The 17,533-nt window shown below is 42.7% G+C and overlaps 4 protein-coding genes across 4 annotated transcripts; 3 read left to right on the top strand and 1 right to left on the bottom strand.

Moving 5' to 3' along the window:
- Positions 1-2,521: 2,521 nt before the first annotated feature.
- On the top strand, positions 2,522-5,527 carry LOC6562368 (SWI/SNF-related matrix-associated actin-dependent regulator of chromatin subfamily A-like protein 1). Its single transcript, XM_001989339.3, has 7 exons — positions 2,522-3,412; positions 3,481-3,968; positions 4,073-4,223; positions 4,281-4,445; positions 4,576-4,858; positions 4,914-5,108; positions 5,162-5,527. The coding sequence occupies exons 1-7, from the start codon at positions 2,691-2,693 to the stop codon at positions 5,363-5,365; spliced, it is 2,208 nt and encodes a 735-aa protein (XP_001989375.1). The 5' UTR covers positions 2,522-2,690; the 3' UTR covers positions 5,366-5,527.
- A 488-nt stretch (positions 5,528-6,015) lies between these two features.
- On the top strand, positions 6,016-13,993 carry LOC6562369 (cilia- and flagella-associated protein 44). Its single transcript, XM_001989340.3, has 9 exons — positions 6,016-6,158; positions 6,233-6,395; positions 6,565-8,381; positions 8,794-9,438; positions 9,499-9,606; positions 10,132-11,752; positions 11,982-12,404; positions 12,632-12,856; positions 12,919-13,993. The coding sequence occupies exons 1-9, from the start codon at positions 6,052-6,054 to the stop codon at positions 13,810-13,812; spliced, it is 6,003 nt and encodes a 2,000-aa protein (XP_001989376.1). The 5' UTR covers positions 6,016-6,051; the 3' UTR covers positions 13,813-13,993.
- Positions 13,994-14,188: 195 nt separating this feature from the next.
- On the bottom strand, positions 14,189-16,178 carry LOC6562370 (KIF-binding protein). Its single transcript, XM_001989341.2, has one exon. It carries the CDS (start codon positions 16,090-16,092, stop codon positions 14,305-14,307), a length of 1,788 nt encoding a protein of 595 aa, XP_001989377.1. The 5' UTR covers positions 16,093-16,178; the 3' UTR covers positions 14,189-14,304.
- A 471-nt stretch (positions 16,179-16,649) lies between these two features.
- On the top strand, positions 16,650-17,376 carry LOC6562371 (transcription initiation factor TFIID subunit 10). Its single transcript, XM_001989342.2, has 3 exons — positions 16,650-16,963; positions 17,023-17,172; positions 17,229-17,376. Exons 1-3 carry the CDS (start codon positions 16,733-16,735, stop codon positions 17,334-17,336), a joined length of 489 nt encoding a protein of 162 aa, XP_001989378.1. The 5' UTR covers positions 16,650-16,732; the 3' UTR covers positions 17,337-17,376.
- The last annotated feature ends 157 nt before the right edge of the window (positions 17,377-17,533 follow it).

Raw genomic sequence — 17,533 nt, 5'->3', positions numbered from 1 at the left:
ACCAGCTAGCTGAGACAAACCGAGAATTCCATACTCTCAACCCTACTAGCTGATAAGTTTATTTTTTCTTCTCTTTTTTTTTATTTAAGCAAATTATAGCTCAAAATTAAGAAAAACTCATAGCTTCAAGAAATATATTATCTGTATGGAGAATTTCCAAAATTCAGCGCATTGTCTTGCTGAGTTTATTTATGTAACTGACAGCAGCAAAACCAAGATCCAAGATTCATCAACATAGGTTTAAGGCTGACAGAACACATCCATATCCAATAGCGTTACATACGAAATAAAAAAAATTATAAAACCAAAAAAAGAAGAGTAAGCCAGGATTTGTTGGTTCTTGTTTTTCTCGCTCCGCTGAGGAAGTTGGCCTGCTCTCTTGTCCTTGAGCCAGTTTGTGCGCCCTTTGTTTATGATTAATGCGATGATGATCCTGACAACGTTGAGAATGCAACAACAACAACAACAATGCAACAAAGCAACGAAGCGCAGCACATCAAATGCAAATAACTGGCGGCCTGAATATAATCAAATCGAAACATGGCAACAGCATCAAACTTGTCGACAACGGAAACTGCACAAAATGACAAACAAAGCACAGCCCAAGGGCTTTCACTCTGTGTGTGTGTGTGTGTTTGTGTGTGTGTACCTGTGTATGTGTGTGTGTATGAGTGAGTGTGTGCGAGTGTGTCAAGGCCAGATAAATCAATTAAATTATGGCATTTCGACACTCAGAAGAAAAATCACCCCAATATGAAAGTCGTCCAAAAAACGGAACGTTTTCCTTATTTTTAGAAATAATTTTAAATATAATTTCTAATTCTTAGTAATATTTTATATTATTAAGAAAATATTTCTAAAATTAGAAATGCAAATCCAAAAACCAAAAAATTCTTTGTAAAATTCAGAAACAAGTATGAAATTTAATAATTATATTAGTGTTAAGCAAGCCTTTTTTTTAATGAAGTAGATACATTTTTATAAACTATTTAAAATGTTTGTATATGTGAAATATTAAAATACTAATATTTTAATAATAATATAAGTAACAAATTGCTAATGTGTATGCTTATAAAAAACATCTCCAAGGAAGTTTCACCTGATATGTTGTCATGCAAATCGCAGTTTTTAGAAATTTACTTTCTAAATAACACAATTAAAAGCGATTTTTTTCCAAGTGTATGCAGCTGTTATATGCAATATTTCTATTTCTTGTTACAAAACTACTTTCATGTTTTCCGGCTTTATTGACATTTTCTATTTGCCAGCGGACAGCAGAAACTAACAGAGACGGTCATATGGATAGACAGACAGACACAGAACAAACAAACAAACACTTTGAGAATTTATTTTCAGTTTTTTTTGCATATCACATTAGCATATGACAAATTTGAATTCTGCTTGTGGAAAATGCGAAAATGGAATGGGAAAAGTGCGCTTGCAGCTCTTCCTGTCTGCTGAGAATTCGAAAAAACGTCTTTTGCTCACAGTGAGTGAAAATATAATCTTTATGTTAACCATTATCAAACAAATAGATAAACAAGTAGGAGGACTCGCGTTGACGTCACGACTTGCAAATACTCTGGAATGAGATTTGGTTTACTTTAAATTGGTAAACGATAGACATAAGTTAAGTAGCTAATAAAATGTTTGAGTGAGGGAAAGTCGTCTGTAGTTTTGATCTAGAGGTCGACCTATAATTAAAATGCCCTAGGTTTTGAAAATAGAATCATTTTTGCAAAGTTATGGTTGCGGAAAGTTTCGACCAGTTCGTGGAAGCGCTTATGCACTTTAATTTCAACATTAATTTAATGCCAGATTTGCATTTTCTGTTTTGAATGTAGTATTAAAGAAGGGCCTAAGTCATGATAAAAAATTCCTGGTGTTCCAAAAATCTGATCATTTTTGACAAAGTTGTTTTTGGAAAATCTTAGCCCATTCTTACAAACGCATTTGTGAAGTATAATTTTAATATGAATTTCCCAAACAACTTTAAGTTAAGTTTTGGCAAAGTTATGATTGTGGAAAGTTTCGACCACTTTTTTTTGGAACACAATTTTCAAATGAATTTCGAAACCCAGTCTAGTTTTCAGGTTTGAATGTAGTGATAAAAAAGTAGTCAAGCCATGACCAAAACACCCGAGTTTTTGAAAATCAGATTATATTTGACGGTGCTTAAGAATTTCTTAATTTGCGAATTTGTGTTTGTAATCTTAAGAGTTAATATACATCAAACACACACACTTCCATAAATATGCAAAAGATTTCGATAATAGACCACCGCCACCGTTTGTATAGCACGATATACAAACTCTCGATCGAAAGACCACAAATGCTGCCACACGATTTACGCCGCACTCCAACTATCGATAATTACCTATCGCTTGCAACAAGTTCAAAACATATTAGTGTGTACAAAACTGCATGAAATCATATAAGACATTTAAACTGTAGCATGCTATTAGTTAACATCAAATAAATATTATTATTTCAACAAACGTGCACATTAAACTAAACTTTAAACAGTAACTTACACAAAGTTTTAAATCACGACGGTAATGTGCGCCAAATGCCGCAACGAACAGCTGATTACGAAACAGCCCTGTTTTTGTCTATACGAATTTAGCTATTTATTGAAATTAAAGGAGTAATTTATAAGCAACTAGAAATAAATATAAAATAGTGATAAAATGTCAGTTTGCACATCCGCTGAGATAGCAGAGAAACGTCGCATTGCACTGGCTAAGCTGCAGGCAAAAACTAAACAAGGCCCGCCAACAAATTCAAATGCAAAACCTGCTTCAAATATTTTGAGCGCAAAACCAGCTGCCAATTTTTATAAATCTCCGCCAGAAAACACAACAAAAGCAGCTGCTATTAGTAATAACAATAATAATAATAACAGTAATAATAAGAGCTCGGCTTTTCTGAATGCACTCAAGGCAATTAAATCAACATCCGCGCGGGAATTGAGCCGTCAATCTACGCATCCTTATCAGCGTCCAAAATCGTCTCTAAAACTAAGTCCCGAGAAATTGGAGCAGCCTGTAGATAATGGAGCTTTGGCGCCTGTTTTTACAAAATCCATCAATTGTCGCACTTATATGATAAGCGCTCGACGCTTCGCCATCGAGCCCTCGGGCTATCATGCGAAATTGATTGAGGTCTTTAAGAACATACCCAGTAAATCTTACGATAGTCAAACGCGCATTTGGAATTTCGAACTCGAGGATTATCAGTTGTTGCAGCAACATGTGGGCGATCTCAAGCCTCAAGTGCTCCTGGGCACCATACCAAAGAAAGTGATTAAGTTGTGCCAGCAGCCAGCAAAGTCGCTGGAACGCAGCGTTTTGGCTTCGATAGACGAGAAACTGGCCGAAAAACTAATGCCCTTCCAGAAGGAGGGCGTCTGGTGAGTAGTTGACTACTCTATACTCTAAGTGATGCTCCGATTAATGTTCCTCCTTTCCCCCTTTGTAGCTTTGCGATTGCGCAGCAAGGTCGTGTCATGATCTGTGATGAAATGGGCCTGGGTAAAACATATCAAGCGTTGGCTGTTGCTGATTATTTTCGGGAGGATTGGCCACTGCTCGTATGCACCACGGCCAGCACAAGGGATACCTGGGCTCGACATATTACCGAATTGTTACCGTCGGTGCCGGTGCACTGTGTCCAGGTGCTGGCCAATAATCAATATTTGCAGGATGCCAAGGTGCTCATCGCCAGCTACAACATGATGGAGCGTTCCATAGACAAACTCTTGCAGCGCAAGTTCGGCTTTGTCATCTACGATGAATCGCACACGCTCAAAAATGGCAAAGCCAAGTGCACAGCAGTTGCCAAGCGCTTGGCGGATCAAGCCAAGCGAGTCATTTTGTTGTCCGGGACGCCGGCATTGTCCCGTCCCTTGGAGCTCTTTACGCAGCTGCAACTCATCGATGGTCGCTTCATGACCTTCATGGAGTTCAGTAAGTTAAACGATTATTTTTTTTATTGTAAGGGAAATAACTCCAATTACAACAGTTAAATCTGTACAGCTTTTGTTTTAAATGATTATATATATTTTATATAGCTAGTCGCTATTGTGATGGCAAACAGACGCAGTTTGGCTGGGATGCCAATGGACAATCGAATTTGGAGGAGCTGAAGGTGATCTTAACGCTCAAATACATGCTGAGGCGTACCAAAGCTGAGGTCTTGCCACAGCTGGCCGAGAAGAATCGGTAATTTGTATATTCTCAGTCTGTTTGTTATTTTATTGTTGTTCTTTTCGCTGGCAGTGAAACAGTTGTGTTGGATCCGGCTTTGGTCTGGACGAATGATGATGCCAAAAGCACATGCAATCAATTTAATACGGCTCTACAAAATGCCAAAGGCAAATCTCGGGAGGAGGTTTTACTGCGATTCTATGCGCGCACAGCGGAGGTGAAAACGAGGGCAGTCTGGTAAGATGGCGAGATATATATCGATCATAAAACAATGGCTTTATATAATGTTTATATGTGCATCAAGTTCCACCTCAATTATAAATTATTAAATAAATATATATGTGCCACAAATCATTTTCTTATGCAGCGCATATTTAAAGACTTTGGTCAAGGAGCAGCCGAAGTTTATTATATTTGCGCATCATCGCGTGATGATGGATGCGATTAGTGATTGCCTGCGTGAACTTAAAGTGCAATTCGTACGCATCGATGGTCGAACGGTGAGCGATGTTCGAGCCGACTATGTGGACACATTCCAAAAGAAGAGCAGCTGCAAGGCGGCTGTGCTATCCCTAAAGGCCTGCAACTCAGGCATCACTCTGACGGCAGCCGAGTTGATCGTATTCGCTGAGCTCGACTGGAATCCAAGCGTATGTTAACAGCTCTCATTTCTTATTATATATAATATTAATATATGTTTTGCAGACTTTGGCGCAGGCAGAGAGTCGAGCCCATCGCATTGGCCAAACAAAGCCAGTGATTTGTCGTTATTTGATGGCTCATCAAACAGCGGATGATATCATCTGGAATATGCTGAAGAGCAAGCAGGAGGTGCTCAGCAAAGTGGGCATCTTTGGCGACAATCTACAGCAGGCCACACACACAGCAGCGCCAACAACCGTAAATTAATAAAACAGCAGCAAAGCATTTGATACTCAACTTTCTCATTGCAGTCCCGAAAAATAGAGCAGTACTTTTCACCGGTCAAGTCCACATCGGGCACAATAGAGCAGTATTGTTTACCTGTGAAGGCATTGACTACATCAAACAGCAATATGGAAAAACCAACTGGTTCAGAAGTGGACAGTGCACAGGATATTGCAGCATTTTTCAAAGATGATGATGATGATGAAGCTTTTATGGAACTGAATATTTGATGGTTTAGTCAAGGCTTTCGAATGTTCTGTATACGAATGATGTGCTGATGATGATGATGGATCTGGAATTTATATTAATCAGTCAGTTTTCACATAAATCAATCTGCAGTTAAGTGTCAATTATCATTAACATGTTAAATATTCTACATGCTAAAAATTCATTTTATGTAAAACAAATTCATTTTATTTCATATATTTTGAGTTTGTTGTTGTTGTAAATGCTCTGTATAACAATAAATCAAACTTCAGTTAAATGTAAGAAAAACTATTTTAATTTGCTATTAATATTTTATGTGTGCAACATATTCATTTTAGATTTATTTTCTAATATTTTTTTTCTTGCTTCAGGTCAAGTGATTTTTTTTATTTATTGTATGGAGTCCTGAAGTCGGCAACAAAACATATTTAAGAATACAATATATATTTATTTCAAAGCATATTCAATTCATAGCTTCATTTAAATGTATTGTTTATAAATCTTAAATTAAAACTGTTTTGTGATTAGAATTCATTGCGCATGCGCTGCGAGAAAAACTTCCAACTTGTTCACTGCCTTGGCAACAAATCAAACAATTGTCGACAAAACTTTTTGAATTGACTCAAAACTGTCAGATATATATATTTATATATGTATGTACATATGTATAAAGAATATGTGTATGGATATTGAGATATAAACAAGAGGCATGACTAGCTCAGTGGATAACTTTGATACACAGGATGTTGATGGCGAGGAAGAGGAACTCGGGGATGACTACGGCATCTCATTCCTGCGCGACATCATCAGCTTGGAGTAAGTGCAAACAACCAAATATATATATATATATATATATATATATATATATATATATAACTGTATAATTGCAGACACTCTTTTGGCTATGACTGCAAGCGACTGTTCAACTTGGTGTTGGTGGATGATGATACCCTGATCTTTGCATCCGGCAACTTTCTGCACTACTTCAGCATTAAACGACGTGAGGTGACTTTCCGCCAGACAGTCTTTGGCTGCGGCATTGGCTTTATAACGGTGCGTTCGTATGAAGGAGAGATTGATAACTGTAGCCCTTAAAGATATTAGTTTTCCGATTTAGCCCCTTATAGGGCCGAAGTTTATTGCAAGTTTGAAGTCTCTTCGATATCAGAATATAAAAATTAAAATCATAAACAATTTTTATATATCCAAATTCTCTTCACAGAAAAACGAACGTCCCGAGTTCCAGAATCTGTTTACTGTGGCCGAGAATGGGCCGCGTCCGACGATCTTCATCTATGAGTATCCCTCGCATGAGGTGCGCATCAAGCTGCTGAATGCGGCCAAGAATTGTTTCACTGCCGGCGCTTACAATTCGAGTGGGGAACTGTTTGCCTCACAGGCGGGTTATCCGGATTTCATCATCACCATTTGGCGCTGGCAGCAGGCCGAGGTTGTGTTGCGTGCCAAATCCTTTCAGAGCAACATACACTTTGTGCACTTCTCTGAACATAATCCGATACTGCTCTGCTCCTCGGGTCTCAGTCACATCAAATTCTGGAAGATGGCCAATACTTTTACCGGCCTCAAACTCAAGGGGGATTTGGGTCGCTTTGGCAAGACGGATTTCAGTGATATATGTGCCATGTATATGCTACCCGATGAGAATGTCATCTCCGGCTGTGATTGGGGCAACATTTTGCTGTGGGAAGCGGGCCTGATCAAGTTCGAGGTATGCCGGAAGGGACGCAAGCCTTGCCACTTGAAGCCGATCACACGCATCACGATGCGGAATGGTGAGGTGACCACCGTGGGCATGGATGGCTATGTGCGCGTCTGGTTTTGGGAGACGGTCGATCTGGCCGATCCGCCAGAGGATAATCTCTTCGTCGAAATCGATCCGATTTATGAGTTCAAAATCTCCGATGTGGAATTGCGTTGTCTGCAAAAGATTAAACCATTTGAGGACACAAATTTTGGCTATTATGCGCAGGATGGCGGTGGCGGGATTTGGTATTGTGACATCAATACCTTCGATGTGCCACAGCCGGCCAAGCAGCTCTACTCGTGTGTAGGTGGACGTGTGATCGCTGCCCAAATGTCACCGGTTTCCCCGCATCTGTTGGCGCTCTCCGAGACGGGGAAGATCTTTGTGTATGATTATGAAAAGTGCCGGCTGCTGTTGGAGAAACAATTTGTGGCACATGGAGTGGACATCATTTGGCTGGACACACAAGTCTCTAGCTATGGCACAGAGTTGCTCGCTGCCTTTGAGGATGGCATATTGAGGCAGCTGTTCCTGGATTTGAGTGTCCCGTCGAAGGCTTCAGTGCGTCTCGTTGAGGCGTACAAGGCACACACGGCACCCATCACCTGCTTGAGTGTGAATCGTCAGAGCACCGTGATCATCACAGGCTCCGCGGACAAGAGCATGTTCATCTATCGGCTGGGCAATGATGTGAATCGGTTGGTTCAACTGCAGCCATTGGGATTTGTGGAGTTCAAAGCGGTGCCAAACTGTTTCCACTGGAGTCTGGCGCAACCTGTTGTTGTCTTAATTGGTTGCAAGAGTGGCGAGGTCTATGAGTATAGTATAAGCACAGATATCTCCGAGGAGCAGACCTATTTGTCCTACAACATCACAGATGCCACACGCATGCGCAGCACTCGCTTTGTTTCCGTGAAGAGTCGCATCCGGCGGGATCTGAAACGGGAACGAACCAAGAAACGCAAGGAGCGAAAAAGGGAGCGGAAAATGCGTGAAATTGAGAAATTGAAGCAAGCGAATCCCGGCTTGCAAATTGACATGGAAAGCGCTTTGGCCGACTCCGAACCGGATGAGGAGGAGGAACCGCTGCACATACCCAGTATACCCAACCGGGTTATTTGGCTGCGTTACACAGAGCGGGACACCATCTGGGTCTCCATGGCCGGCTATGATGCGGGCTATATCTACGAGCTGGACTTTGAGAGTGCCGAGCCGAAGGTGTGCACTGAGATTACGGATGCAGATGACATCGAAATACACTCCTACTTCATTGTGTAAGTGCGGGAAATGATGCCTTAAGGTGTCTTGCCCTTAGTTCCCTAGTTCGGATAACTATAATAAGGTACTGAGAGTACCTAAAACTAATTTTCGGAGGCTCCTTCTCTCATACCTTAGGTATGACAAACGATATTGTAGATCCCCGATAAAGTCTAATTAATAACTGAGAATGCTGAATGAATTTACTTAGGCCAGTATTAAACCCTGTTGTCGATTCTTAACCCGAGTAATTCTGATGGTTTCAACTTCCTTTATTTCTTCACTTGGGACAGGATTGAATACTTATCTAAGGCTAGGGTTGTTCTTGGTCCCTGATTAGTTATTGAGAATACCTACAATTACTTTTTATAGTCTTCTCCTTCGCCACCAACTCTTGTCTAACTCAGTAAAATCCCTCTCCCCACACAGCGATGAGTATATAATGTTTGGTCTGATGAATGGCAGTCTGCGCATCAATCGCCTCAATCCGGAGGATTTCACCGACCTAGCCGATTATCGCATTTATCCGATGCACGATGCCATCAAAGGAACAATTCCGGCGATTATCAGCAGCTACAACGGCGAACAATTGGTGAGCGTTGGCTACGATGGCAATATCTTCCTGTACAAGTGGAACGGCCCTAAGTTGGTGAGGAATTCATTGAGACGGCATCTGCCAGCGATGCCCGGCAGACCGGAGGTCGAGGATATTGTGGATGTGGAGACGCCATCGCTGGAACAGGAGAAGATCAATGCAGAACTGCAGCGACAACAGGAGGCAGCCGAGGCACACGATCGCGATGTCCTCGCCAAGATCGGGGCACTGCAGAGTGTGTACTTTGAGATTGTCAAACGCAACGATGAATTGCCGCAAGGTCTGCGAGTGCCCGACAAGGATCTCCTCCTCGATCAGCGCATCGTCCAACAAGTTCGGGACGAACTCCAAGCCGAGCTGGACGATGTCCGTGAGGATCTCGCTTATGATTTAGAGTTTGCCCATGTTGGACACACAAAGCTCTACAATAATTTCCTTAAGAAACTGGATCATGTGCCATATACTGTCACGCCCCTTTGGTGAGTCCAAAGTGAGTCCGAGACTGTTTGGCTAAATATTTAATCTTGTGTCTTTTGTAGTGCTAGAATTGAGCCGTTGTCCACTTTTCGTCTGGAGACGCTTGGCGAGGAATTTCAGCAAATCAAACGAGATATTGAGGAACGCCTCAAAATGGAGCACGATATGCGGTGAGTTCTTATTTTTCCGTATATTTTCTATATATTTTGTGATTCTTGAAACCATAATCTGTACAACTAAATATATATATACTCGTATTCTATATGTTTTATCATCCCACACAAACACAAGCAGCAGAGAGATCGATGAGCTTGTGCCAGACAAGCCGGAAGTGTAAGAGATATCAATTATATATATATATATATATAATCTTTGTATATATTATATTTATATAATAATTAACGAAGATTAATTGCACCTATTTATAATCCTATTTATTCACCATGCTTATTGTTCCCAAAAACCTGCTAATCTTTCATTTAATGCTATTATTCTCATCTGGAACAACTATATATATAATCGTACATATAGTAAATTTATAACTTTTGTTGTTTAATTCAAAACTTAACTGAATAATAATAATAAGCACAAGTTTCACCTAGTCGCACACACTCTCTCTCTCACGACGGGAGCAATCTATTCTTGCTCGGTTTTCATCATTAAAATGCCAAATTAATCTCTCTTTAAATATACAGTCTAACTGAAGTGGTTGTCAGTGATGAGAAGGAGGATTCGATTGGTAATCCGCCGGCGGAGACGTTCTTCTTTGGCCGTGATCCATCGAGTGTTACGCCCAAATTTAGCCGTAAAATGATGCGATTACTGACACGTTACCGGAACCGACAACTCTACGAGGTGAGACGGATTTTCGACTGGGAGAAATTGGAGCGACAGAAACCCGATCCGAACCGCAATCATCCCGATGACGATGCACAGATTGCAGCAGCTAAACGCAATCTGGGCGATTATAAACTGAAATCCGGATCCGAATACGAGCCGAAGAGCTCGGAAACCCTTACAGCCAAATACATTGAGATTGTGGAGTGTCGCGAGCGATACTTTGAAATGCTGGACTCGTACAATGTGCAGGTGATGATGTTGCGGGATCGCAAAAGGGAGCTCATGGAGTTCATCGAATCCAAGCGACAACGACTCGCAAGAATTCATCAATTTTTACCGGAAGCAAATCGCATACAGATGCGGCACATCAAAGATATCGATATGGAAACGGAATATCCCGAGCTGAATCTGATCGAGCACTTTGAGCCCGGCTGCGGTGTCAATGTCGATGATATACTCTACCTGGAGGCGAATGTTGAACAGTTAATCGCTGCGCGCAAAACAAAACTGACCCTGGATAGGATTAGTCTATACGAAATGGAGGCATTCGGCAATCCCGATCTTCAAGAGATGACCAAATACAAAGCACTACAAATTTCCAAGGTGGAAAGATCGCTGCCCGACGATGAAATGAGGGAGTTTATTGAAAGATTGCCCGCCACCAGTGATCCGGCGTATTTTGAATGCGATGCGGAGGGAAATGTGCCCATGATGCAAGAGGTGCGTCATCGTTGGCTCAGAGTGATGGTTGTGGAGCAACTACACATCATGGCCGAGATTGATGAGGAGATCCGCTTGTTTGATATGGCACTGGATAATATACAGATGCAGCGGTTCCAGGTGAAAATGGATTCGGAATTCCTCTCCTCGTTCATGATCAGTCTCGATCAGGAGCTGTATGTGCTGCGGGACAGCGAGGAGATCGAGACGCAGCTGCTCCAGAACGCCAAACAGGCGATGGGTATACGCAACGAAATGCAGATTGTGATCAATGCCACCAATCGCCAGTTGGAGGAACTCCGCAAGATCATCGATCGACTCAACGAACAAATTGGCCAGCTCCAGTTGAGTTTCATGAATTCGGTGAAGGGACATCGATTCTATGATTTCTTGCGCCGCATTTTCAAAAAGAAATGGCGTCCACCGAAGCGTGTCCATGGCGACGACGAGTCCTCGTCTTCGTCGTCGTCCTCCTCGTCGTCCAGTGAGGATGAGGCTGCCGATGCCCAGAGCATTGACTCGCTGGACATGACCACCATCCGGCTGGATGAGGCCACGTGTCCCATTGGCTTGGAACGCAGCCTTTACGAATGGACCTTCACTGTGCGCTCGGAGCGACACGAGCTGGAGCGCATCCTCACAGAGAGTCATCGCGATGTGGACCACAAGCGTCGCCAGATTGCCGAAATGCAAACCAAGATGAAGCACAACGAGGAGATCTATCAGCAGGAAAAGAATAAGCTGCTGGACTTTCGGGTAGGTCATTGGGGGAGAGTACTTTTGAGTTTGACTTTATAGAAAACCGCCCAAATGAAAATCTCACTAAAAACTGGAAAATTTTTCTTCCATTTTGCAAATAATTTCTAAACTGTATATTAATACATGTATTAATATCCATTCCCAGGGAAGGTCATGCCTTGAACCTAATAATACCAACAAGAAGTGTAAAAATGTATAATATATTATTATGTGACTTATATTGCAGCGCAACCGGCAGACGGAGATAAACAAGGTGCAGATAAGTACGGTGCTGCGCATGGATCAACTGCAGCATTTCCGCGAGGGTGAAAACTATCGGGATGTGTCCAATGCGATACTGTTCGATGCGGAAATACTGAGCGATCTACGCCGCCGTGCCGAGAAGCTGCACGAGGAGACGCTGGCCACAAGGCGGTGGCATCGCATCAACTTCATCCATCTGCGTCGCATGAACCGCGACATCAAATTCATGCGATTCGAGATCACCCGCCTGGAGGAGGAGATCAGGCAGGCGATGATGAAGCGCTTCGGCCTAATCATCAATCTCGATGAGCTCGAAGAGGAGGTGCTGCGTCGCTACATCTTTGACCTGGAGTCAACCGCCGAGGATGAGTTGCGAGCCCTCGAAAAGGAGCTCAAGGAGCGGCAGGTCAGTGTACAGAAATTCTGTTACTATACACTCAGAAAAAGAAGTGCATTTTAGTAATTCGCCAGGAGTAACTCACAAAGATCTTTCTAAAAAGCACAGTTTGTCTAGTTTCCTTGCATTTAGAAATTATTTCAAGCCTTTCTATTTATGAGAAAAATAATTTCTTATATTAAGTTGCCTCCAAAATGAATCCACTTTATCACTTTACATCACTCTGCCCCACCCAGATTGAATTATCCCGCTGCGAGGAGGAGCTGGTGCAGGTGACGCAAAACAACACGGAGAAGGTGAACATACAAACGGTGCTCCTCGAGCAGAAGAATATGCTGGATGTTATCCTCGATGTGCAGGAGCGCAACTATCACAAGTGGGCAAATCCCCAAGTGCTCAATCTGAGCTACGACATTGAGAAACTGATGGGCATCGACAGCCAGCTGCTGCAACAGATTGAGGTGGGTTTACAGCTCTACTCTCTCCCACATTACGCAGTCTAATCTCTAAACTGTCCCACCAGTGCTTGGAACGGGAGATTTGCACGCTGCGCCTGAAGGCGAAACCATTGCAGATTAACGAAACGGATGCGTTGCCTCGTGTGGCCAACAGTGAGCTGATGCCGGAGCAAGCGGAGACGGAGCTCTGTCCGGCCATACTCAATGTGGATGCGTATATGTTGCCACCCATGCCGGATGAGTTCATCATGGACCGTGTCCACACCATTGTCCAAAAGAGTTTCAATCATTTCCTTGGACGCCATACGACGCCGGAAAATGTGCGCAAATTTGCGCAAAGATCATCGCTATATTTATGCCAGGCCGCATATAGTTTCCAAGGACGCTATACGGACCGAATTGCCGAGTGTATAACGGAGCATCTGGAGACCATTGTGCCAAAGAAATATCTGATACACATCAGTGCGGAGGAGTTGCGTAAATTGTTCAATGAAGTCGTCGCCGTTTTCGATTATGAGCGATCCGATGTGAATACGGAGGATTTGATTTCGGGCATCTTTGAGCATGCCAAGGATGCGCTGTGTACTCGTGGCATCTGTGAGATCGTCAATCGCACTCAGTTTATTGTGTTGCACATGTTCAAGGAGTTGATTGAGGTGTTGCCGCTGGAGGAGTTCCAGGCGGAGGAGACGCTGCGCATCATTGTCGATGTGCTCGAACGTGAACCGATGACAGATCCGCGTGCCATCAATGTGGAGGATCTCATAGCGAGCACCCTGAAGCATGCCAAGGATAACCTGCTCGATGGGATTACGGCGCTGCCCATCCGTCAGCTGGGCAACAGCATCCAGAAGGAGTTGCTCAAGCGGCGCCAATTCAAGCCACCCAATTGCCAATCTCCGCTTGCGGTTCGCAGTGCCAGCAAGAAACAGGGCCCAAAAACTGGATTACCCTTTTAGTATTGAAATCTTAGAGCATCCTGCTCTAATTTTGGGTGCAAGTTTTCATCGGAGAATATTAACATTGATATTATTTGTAATTAAGATGTAATCTTTATGTAAAATACGATTAAACTCAATTTTCTTCGGGGCTAGTTAAACAGCAAGTTTAGACAGAGAAATAATATGTTTAGTGGCACAGACTATATATAAATATATATGTATATATATAAATATATAAATATAGATACAGATATATAGTCTATAGTCTTTGCTGCTAGATATACTCGCTCCGTCGAAGCTTTTTGTTTAATTATCTCGAATAACAGAATAAGAATTGGCATCATGATATATATACATATACTTATATGCTTTTCAATAATAGAAAATATTTAAATATAATGTTTTATTTGTGTAAGATTAATAGTCAGATTAAGCAATAATAATATAACGAGAATAAAGAATGCATAATTGGGCCAAGTCTGGGTTAAATATCAAACTGAATCTGAATATTCACTCCAAGCGCCGCTTGACTGTATTAATTTTGTATGGGAGCAGCTCGAGCATCTCGCGCACAACGCCAATCTCACCATGTAGCCGCTCGGCAGCCTCCTTGTGCTCCACACAGGATTCACTGAACCTTTTATAGTACAAAAGAGATTGATTCAGTTGCTCCAACTGCTGCTGGGGATGCGAACTGATCAGCTTGTAGTAGAGTCGCCCGATATGGAAATGGGCATAGAGCATGGTGCGCAACTCACCCACATCCATATTGGGTCGCCAGAGATCACCTGCATCCGGCTGCACCAAATACGATTTGACAAAGCACTCAAAATGTTTGATGGCCTTCCAACAGCTCTGATTGACCCGTTTGACATCCGCAGGTGTGGGAGATGACTGCGCCTTGATGGCATCGAGGCGTATGTCGAGGATAGCGGCATGTGCTGTGCCGGCCACATACCAACACTCGCGACAGATCTTCAGATAATGACCATGATCGAGCAGCTCCAGCAAATCCTCTAAATATTTGGCGCGTCGCTTTTGCATCTTGGCCTGATTCTCGGGCAGCTCCTCAAAGAAGGCAATGTGATCATAGGCTTCTGCATAATCCTGCATAATTCTGGCATACTCGGTGGCCTCCGACTCCGCCTTGTAGTAATCCTTGGCCACATCCAGCCACTCGCTGACAAAGTGAAAAACCAGCTTGGCATCGTCAAAGGTCAAACAATAATCGCAACTGATGCGATTCTCACAGGCAGCGAGATCGAGATCCAGAAAGCGATAATCCTCCTCAACGAGTTTTAGCTGCTTGGTGGCCTGGGCGAGATGCTCCTCTTCCTCCTCATCATCCCGCATCAGCCGCTCCTTGGACGACTGCAAGAGCAGCAAACCGTACTTGGCCCAGCAGCGTGCCACATCCGCATAGCGATGCTTAAATGTTTCGGCTACATCCGCCTGCTGCTGCTGACTCATCTGTGGCTGCAACATGTTTGCCTCGTGCTCGGCCATTATTAATGTGGCTGCAGCCAAAAGATGACGTGCTTCTTTAAAGCGCTCCTGGCCTATATAGTATTGGGAGAGTGTTGCCGTATTTAAAGCAAAGTCAATTGCTTCGTAGCATTTGTATTTGATCTGGCGATGCAAAGTGCGATGACAGCATTGAGCGGTTTTCTCTGGTTCCCCCACATGACCCCACATCTGAGCCAGGTAAAAGCAGCAGAGTGTGTACAGATTCTCTAGTTCCTTGCTGCCAGTGGCAGCTGCAGTCAACTCCACATCCTCCGAGACTGGATTAAATAGATCAAACATGGTCATTGGCAGCTCTCCTCCAGCCTGAAACTCTTCGTAATTCTGCTCCGCCTGCAGCAGCAGCTCCAGCGCCTTTTTGTACTCCAGCCTGGCGGCATAGACAATGCTCAGCTCGTTGATGGCGCCCACATAGGCAATGATGCACTGCGGCCGTTGTTTGCGCTCCTCCACCAACTCCAAGCAACGCTTTAGTATCTTTTCCCCATCGATCGATTCCTCGGTGTAGATGTGAATGCGACCCAAGTCCCGGCAAATAAAACCCAACATTGATTGATAGGCAAATTCATCATGACTGCCCTCATCTTCGCTGGCTCGTATCGAGATCAGTTGGTCCTCCAGCTGCTTCTTTAAATCGTGGAGAATATCGCGCGCTTTGTAATGGGATCGATAGGGGTCGGTTGGGGGATCGCTGCGACTGTCCTGCTCGATCAGTGCGTTCGCCTTCTCGTACAGCTCCCGGTAGTCGCTGAGCACCTCTTTAGGTATTACCATTTTTAATTTCGCAATTTTTCACAATTTTTCGTTCTAGTTTTGAGCTATTATTTTCTTCAACTTCAATTGTTTAGCAGGCTGGTCGATAAGATATCAGATGTTTCACATGGCAAAAGACATCGGTTCATAGCGGCGGTGGGTCGATTTCTTATATGCTCACCTGCTGGTCACCCTTCTAATATTTATCGAATACAGTGTCGATATTTGTTGACACTTATTAGCAGTTATTATTTCTAAATCTTCGTCTGTTTATCCATCTAAATTGCAGAGGTGTGCCGATGGGTTATAAGGTGACCAGCTGCTCACATTGCAATGAAAATCGATACATCGAATACAGTGTCGATATTTCTTTCGGTATTTTACATTTTTGTTTAGTTTTGTGTCATTATTTCGCTATATTCATTTGTTTAGTTAGCTGGTCACATTCCTAAACTGACATCAAACTGTATCGAATACATTATAAATGCAGCTATTAAAATGCGGTGGTCGGTCGATAAGTCAACCAGCTGGTCACATTGCTAGCACAATCGATATATCGCATATATTATTGATATTCTCTAGCAACTTGTTAGCACTACCAACGCGATTTTCCATTAAAGAAAGAATTTGTAAACAAGAAAAAGTAAACAAATAAAAATTAATGGCATCAGAGGGCGAGGAAATGGACATGACGCCAGTAGAAAGTGAAGTTTCTGCAACAGAAACGGACACAGAAGCAGAGGACTGCAGCGTGGAATCAGACGCAGAGAGTATTGAAGTGGAAACTGTGCCAATTTCCACAGAAGAAGCAGAAATGGAGGAGCTGCTGGGACAACTGGAGGATTACACGCCTACAGTGCCAGATGCACTCACGATGCGCATTTTGCATAGCGTAAGTTAATCTCGACACTCAGCTAACAATATTCATCATTTATTTATATTTATTGCCAGTCTGGTTTTGCGTCTGTTGATCCACGAATTGTGCGCATTATTTCGGTGTCTGCCCAAAAATTCATTTCGGATATTGCCAACGATGCTTTGCAACACTGCAAAACGCGTACAACAAATATTCAACACTCAAGCGGTCATAGTTCCAACAAGGTAAACAAATTTATTGAGTTCCTATTAAATTTATTAATTTAGTTTTATATTTGCAGGACAAAAAGAACCCGAAGGATCGCAAATACACCTTGGCTATGGAGGATTTGGTTCCAGCCTTAGCTGATCATGGCATAACAATGCGAAAGCCCCAATATTTCGTTTAAAATTAATACAAAATTAAAATTTATTTAAAATAAAAGTAAATGTAAGAGTACTTATTTTCATACGAGTACAATTAGTTACAGCTATCGGTTACTTGACTGTGGCACGCTATCGAAATCAAACAAGTTGATGAGTACTATCGATTGTGCAAACAGCTGTTCAGTAACAAGAAGCAGCACAAAATGGGAGTGTTTTCATT

This window comes from Drosophila grimshawi, unplaced genomic scaffold, assembly GCF_018153295.1.
Source record: "Drosophila grimshawi isolate 15287-2541.00 unplaced genomic scaffold, ASM1815329v1 contig_1377, whole genome shotgun sequence".
NCBI lineage: Eukaryota > Metazoa > Arthropoda > Insecta > Diptera > Drosophilidae > Drosophila > Drosophila grimshawi.
This window is presented reverse-complemented; position numbering and strand designations above follow the sequence as displayed.